Here is a 6,389-nt window from a genome sequence, read left to right as displayed (position 1 = left end):
TTGACAAAAATACATTTTATAAACATTAAACAACATTGCTACTATCTATAATACAAAAATATATTTTAAAGTGAAACACTATAATACAAATATTTATAAATCCTATAAATATATGTAGTATTATGAAGAAACAAACCAATTCATTAGTTCATCTTTTCATTTCATTTTGATTTTTTTTATATTGCAAGTGATGGTTCATACTTTTACACGTGTCACTCTTAAAAATAAAAAAATACCCACTAAACTGTATTTTAATGTTAGATACATAAATATCACATAAAAGTAAGTATATAGAATGCAATATAATATATAAACTTTTTTAATGGTGTCACATGATATGGATGCTTGCCATTTGGGTTCGTCATTGCATGTAACATCGATTAGGTTTATCGCTGCATCTTGCTCACATTTATCTCTATTACTAGAACCACTCACATTTCTCTCTATTAGTTGAACTAAGCAAAAACATTTTTTTTTCAAGTAGGACACTATGAAACAAATAAGTCAACGAATAACATCTTCTTTTTATATATATATATATATATATAAAAGCGATTTAACAACACTAAAGAACCAACTAATGCATTAGTTCATCTCTCCCTTTTGTTTTCTTCTTCTTCTTTTACCATGTATCCATTGCTAAAACCAAGATTTTTTTTATTGTTATCACTATTTGAAACCCTCAATGAGTCAGTGTAATTTGACTATCAGATACGTAAATAACACATTAAAAACGAGTATCAAATCCCATATAACACACTCTTTTAACCAACACCACATGCCGTTACTACTTACCACCAAGCACATGTTCTAGTCAATACTACAGTACATTTATCTATAACCTGTACTTATCAATTATCATTAATCAATACTATAAACATCACATAAATGAACTTTTAGTAGTACCATTTCAGGGTTTAAAATGAAAAAGTGAGAAAACATCAAGGTCTCGTCTACAATTCGTACACATTAATAAAATATCATCAAAAAATGAAAATATAAAAAGGCAGATAAACACGGCTTGCTTCTCGTTCACCGCAAAATAATAATAATAATAATAATAATAATAATAATAATAATCGGAGCCCTAGATTTTCTCCATCCATCAATCAACTCCTGAATCAATGGTATTACACACACACGCGCACACACTATTCACTAATCTGTTTAATTGTTTATGGCAATATTTGTTTGATTTAAGATATTTATCTCGATCTGTATGCAAATTACTGATTTTGTTGAATCTGTTGATGCTGATACCTTCGATCTTTGTTTCTAGGGGCTGATTTACGTTTTATTTATACATGGAGCTAATATGATGATTAATTGAGCTAGATCAGAGGTTTAATTTGTCAGATGCGTGCTTCAGTTGTGTTTCTGTGGAAATTTTTGAAAATGAATTAGGAATCTGTGTCGATTTTGATCTGATTTGAGATTTTGAATACGAATTATGTCTAAACTGAAGATGTATGTATATTGATGGAAGATGTTGAGTGCTTGATCTGGTATTTCATCGGTGTCGAATATTTGTTATAAGAGATTTTTGTGAAGCTATTGTCTGATATTTTTTTGAGATGTTAAGTGATATTTTGCTGGCGGAACTGAATGGTGCCGGCGAATTAATGATGCGTTAATATTTGATTGTATTTAGCTACATGTAGTTAAATCATCGATTGTTTATGGCTTACTAAACACTAACCTTTGATTTACTAGTGATCTGATGATGAAACTTTCAGTTGTTGATTTCTTGGTGTGATGTGTGCTAGATATTATGTGTGTGTCGGCTGTAAGCAAACCGAATAGCGTCTTGTTTATGTTCGTTCGTTAAGCTTTCACTTACAAGTGAACGGTTCACGAACACCTAACCGGACAATTTTTTTTTGTTCGTGAACAGTTAACAAACATAAACAAACTTCCCGCCGAACAGTTCGCCTAAGTCTATAAGAAGTGTTTGGTTGAAATGCTTAAACATACCTGACTGTTATACTGATGTGTTGATGATCCGTGAAATCAAAATTTTTTGTTCGTGTTCGTTCATTAAAGAAACGAACTTGTTTGTGAACCGTTAACGAACTTCCTGCCAATCGAATGTTCATTTCGTTTACAACCCTAAGTCTATAAGAAGTGTTTGGTTGCAATGTTTGAACAAACCTGACTGTTTTAGTGATGTTTTGATAATCCATGAAATGTGTAGGCTAATGCAGCATCAGGGATGGCTGTGCACGATGAGTGCAAGCTAAAGTTCATGGATTTGAAGGCGAAAAGGACCCACCGCTTCATCATTTACAAGATTGAAGAGAAGCAAAAGCAGGTGATGGTTGAAAAAGTTGGAGAGCCAGCACAAACTTATGATGAATTCACAGCATGCCTTCCTGAGAACGAGTGTCGATATGCTATCTTTGATTACGACTTTTTTACCCCAGAAGGCGTCCAAAAGAGCAGGATCTTCTTCATTGCTTGGTAATAACAATAATAATAGTAGTAGTAATAATATCCTTGTTAGTTAAAAGGTTTTGATGTAACTGGTTTGTTTAAAGGTCACCGGATACTGCACGTGTGAGGAACAAGATGATTTATGCCAGCTCAAAGGACAGGTTCAAGAGAGAACTTGATGGTATTCAGGTGGAATTGCAGGCAACCGACCCTAGTGAGATGGGGCTTGATGTTATTAAAAGCCGAGCGAACTAAAGTATAAAAGGTCAATATTCTTTATAGAATATTTGTCATTTATTATGATAAATGTCTATAGATATTCTGTTATGGTCTGGTATGTAGATTATTGTGGCGTACCGGAGAGGTTACTTTCCCAAGTGAAGTCTTGCTTTCACTAAGAACTAGTGTGGTTTCAGGTAAAGAATTGTGTGGTGTTTGTGTGATTCAACAAAAGTTATATGAATTTGTACTGCATTTCACTTTGATTTTGTCACATTTTATGGATGTTGCTTTGTTTTTCCTAAATATTAATATGATCATTTGCGTTTAGTTTGTAAATTCTTCATCAATCAATCTACCCTGATTGATGTAATGTTTTTCTGCATGTTTGTTTTTTGTAGAGTGGGTTAGAAACGTAAGTTTAGCCTGATTTTGATAAATGTGATTTCCAGAGATGTATATGTTGTCATGGTGGCATTGCTGGATTTGAACAGTCTCTGTTTGGTCAAGTTTGGTCCAGTCTGGATGGATCCTGGTTGACCATGCTTCAAACTTTGCCCAATAATTTGTATGACTTTTTTAGGTTTTACTAAAGCTTTAGAAGAGGAGTACTCGTGTTGGTCATGTAACAGGTCACAACATGTTCGGTCAGTTGGGTCCGGTTAAAATAGGTTCTTACCAAGTGGGCTTAGGTTGAACCTTAAGTTGTTTTGGAAAAATATCAAAAGGGTACATCCGCTAAGCTTACTTTATATCCTGGTTAGGCAGTAGGAAGTGGCGGTGGTTGCAGTGACCGGCACGTAGTGGAGGCGACGGTAGTGGCTGCTGGTAGATGTTGGTGACAGTGGTGAGCTTTGTAGAAGGGATATATGTCAATATATTATGTAGTTTTGAGTACATTAAAATCTACTCATTTTGATGTAGTTTTACTTATTTTGTAAGTTCATGTGGAGCTGTTAAAAAATTAAATTAGACAAAAGTTGACTTGAAGGGATGAACATGTGGATTCGAGTCTCTTTGGACATAGGTTGGGTTTACCAAGGGTTATCTTAAAAGCACACCAAACTCGTTTTGGTTTCATAAGTCTAGGATACCATTAGCTCTGTATCGCGTATACTCAAGCTTCATGTTAGATATCTAGAGTTTCTTCTCAATGGTAGGATCCAAGCTCCCAACAACTTCCTAAATCACCTCCGGTCCTCCCCTTTTAGGTTATGCCTCAATGGCTCAATTGCAAATGTAACCTAAGAGTGCCTGGACGCTTACTCTTCAATGTGATCAATGCATATTTAGAGTTGTCTACATTAGGCCTGTTCACGAGCCGAGCCAAGGCAAGCTCAAGCTCGGCTCGATAATCAATCGAGCTGGCTCGGCTCGAGCTCTAGCTCTTAATCGAGCTAACAATTTGAGCTCAAGCTCGGCTCGGTTTTAAATCGAGCCGAGCCCGAGCTCTTAATCGAGCTAAAAATTTGAGCTTCGGCTCGGCTCGATTTGGCTCGAGTTTACCTGTAATAATACAAATTATATGCAACCATCAAGCTAAACTAAATAAATATGACGTAAAGATCAACACCAACCAAATACTAACTAAATAAATACGTCTAATAACACCGTCGAAAACAAAATATGTTCAACAAGTCTAAACCAAACCAAATACAAAATTAAGCAGAGAAGTATTATCTATGAGCGACGGCCGATGGCGGAGGTGAATATGAGCGGCGGCCGGCGGCCGAGGTGAATATGAGCGGCTAGGGTTAGGGTGGAAAATGGAACGTATACTGATTATTGAGTGTGTGAACTATGAAGTCCCATATCTCAGTTACTCAGTATATGGAATTATGAATATGAACTATGAAGTGAGAAAGGAAATTGGGCTGGATTAAAGGAAAACCCATGTGTTAAAATAATTGGGCTCGATAATTTATTAATGTATGTATATATATATATGTAATAAATTAAAATAAAATAGTTCGAGCCAATCGAGCGAGCTCGAGTCGAGCCGGGGCTAGCTCAGGCTCGGCTCGTTTAGAAATCGAGTCGAGCTAGGCTCGGCTCGTTTACAATCGAGCCGATTTCGAGCGAGCTTTCTCCGAGCTTTTTTTGAGCGAGTTTCGAGCGAGCTTCGAGCCGTGAGCTTTTTGAACAGCCCTAGTCTACATGACGTTCTAACTATGGATATATTTCTGTTTGGGCTTGCATTTTCTCACGAAGTTCTAGAGGTCTCTTGCAAAATCTTAGGGCTGCACGTTGTCGTTGAACATGGTTCCACCACCACCGCCACACATCGTTCGAAAAACTCTAGTTGTTGAGGACTTCAATATGTTAACACTATGCACATGGATGCACCCTCCCACGAGATTTTAAGTCTCCTATGACGTTTTAAGTCAAATCATAAATCCAAAAGAACACCACAAATCAAACAAGATGAGTTATATGAGGATAGAGAAGAAAGAGAACTGAAAACCCATATCACCCTCCTGTTTAGGCACATCCTCTAGAGCAACCGCAACGCATGCGCTAGCATCTCACAGGCTGGAGTCTCTCCTCAATGTCTGGAATTTCACAAGTGGCCGTTGATTTTCCATTTCTTCTCTTCACACTCCTTTCTCTCTGTTATACATCAGTCCAAAGGGCCTCACGGATGTGAGCATGCCGTTAGACATGGCTTTGGGCAACTGTTGAGAGGTGTTATGAGGACCCATTAAATGGACAGCGATTGAGTTATCGTTTTTAATGTAAAGAAGGACTTCAGCTTTAGTCAATCTTAATCTAAACGAAATTTTACAGTTCTAATCAAGTTCATTATCACAAAACAATAATATTTTAATAACAATAATCGATCCGTTAAAACTTAAAACAACATTTGATTTGTATAGAAGGGCCACGAATGAGGTATATACCCAGTTACCGCTAAACTTACCCCTTAAAGCGACCCAATTAAAGTCGAGAAACCCACATGGACACATGGTCCCATTTTCAATATTCTGTTTATGGCATTGTTGTTTCAATTACAAATTCTCAATTATACAAGCATACATAGAGGTGTATAAAACCGGTTTTTCCCCATACCGAACTGGTTTGGTCAAAGCGTGGTTAAAACTGGTTTGACCCAAACCGGTTTGGTGTATAAACTGGATTAGAAGCAAGAGAGAATTTGGTTTAGAACCGGTTTTCCTCAAACCAGTTCGGTTTTAATACTGGTTTGCTTGTTCAAAAATGGAACCGGTACCAAAACCGGCGATTTGGGTCGGTTCATGAACCGGTTTGGGTGAAACCGGTTTCCTTTTCAAACCGGTTCGGGTCTGTTTGCCATGAACCGGTCCCAAACCGTTTTTTTTTGTACACCTCTAAGCATACACAACAAAATCCCACTCACATAAGCTACTGATAAGGCATGGAAATGATGGAACGTAGGCACACTGTACCCTTATCTAAGAGGATAGAGACTACTTCCATGGAGAGAGCTGAATCCAATACGACTCTTGTAATTATAATATAAACAAATCCTGATTGAACTCTCTTTATCAATGGCACATACTTTACATCACTAATCGTACGATTATTAACATGCACATGGATTGGGCATGTGTAATAGTGTAAACGAGCCAAGCTACTCGTGAGTTACTATAGTGCTGGCTATGAGGCAGGGCTGGGTGGTCGACTGACCACCGCCCAGCACCTCGATAGGGCCGATTTTTTTAAACATATACATATATGTGTGTGTGTGTGGTAGGGTT

General features: G+C 37.1%; 1 protein-coding gene across 2 annotated transcripts; it reads left to right on the top strand.

Annotated features, from left to right (window-relative positions):
* Positions 1 to 985: 985 nt before the first annotated feature.
* Positions 986 to 2,991, top strand: LOC143632597 (actin-depolymerizing factor 1-like). Of its 2 annotated transcripts, XM_077101071.1 has the most exons (4): positions 986 to 1,127; positions 2,195 to 2,460; positions 2,538 to 2,698; positions 2,776 to 2,991. In XM_077101071.1, the coding sequence occupies exons 1-3, from the start codon at positions 1,125 to 1,127 to the stop codon at positions 2,686 to 2,688; spliced, it is 420 nt and encodes a 139-aa protein (XP_076957186.1). In that variant the 5' UTR covers positions 986 to 1,124; the 3' UTR covers positions 2,689 to 2,698; positions 2,776 to 2,991. The 2 variants fall into 2 exon arrangements, with proteins under 2 accessions (XP_076957186.1, XP_076957185.1); XM_077101070.1 differs by having other exon boundaries at positions 2,538 to 2,991.
* The last annotated feature ends 3,398 nt before the right edge of the window (positions 2,992 to 6,389 follow it).

The sequence above is a fragment of the Bidens hawaiensis genome, unplaced genomic scaffold, assembly GCF_021521415.1.
Source record: "Bidens hawaiensis isolate Kalapana, Puna unplaced genomic scaffold, B.hawaiensis_p1.1 tig00006484_1, whole genome shotgun sequence".
In the NCBI taxonomy this organism is placed as follows: domain Eukaryota; kingdom Viridiplantae; phylum Streptophyta; class Magnoliopsida; order Asterales; family Asteraceae; genus Bidens; species Bidens hawaiensis.
This window is presented reverse-complemented; position numbering and strand designations above follow the sequence as displayed.

Bases quoted from the DNA above. Each gene is read 5' to 3' on its own strand.
- LOC143632597 (XM_077101071.1), top strand. The intron at 2,461-2,537 runs GTAATAACAATA...GTTTGTTTAAAG, and splicing joins AGGATCTTCTTCATTGCTTG to GTCACCGGATACTGCACGTG.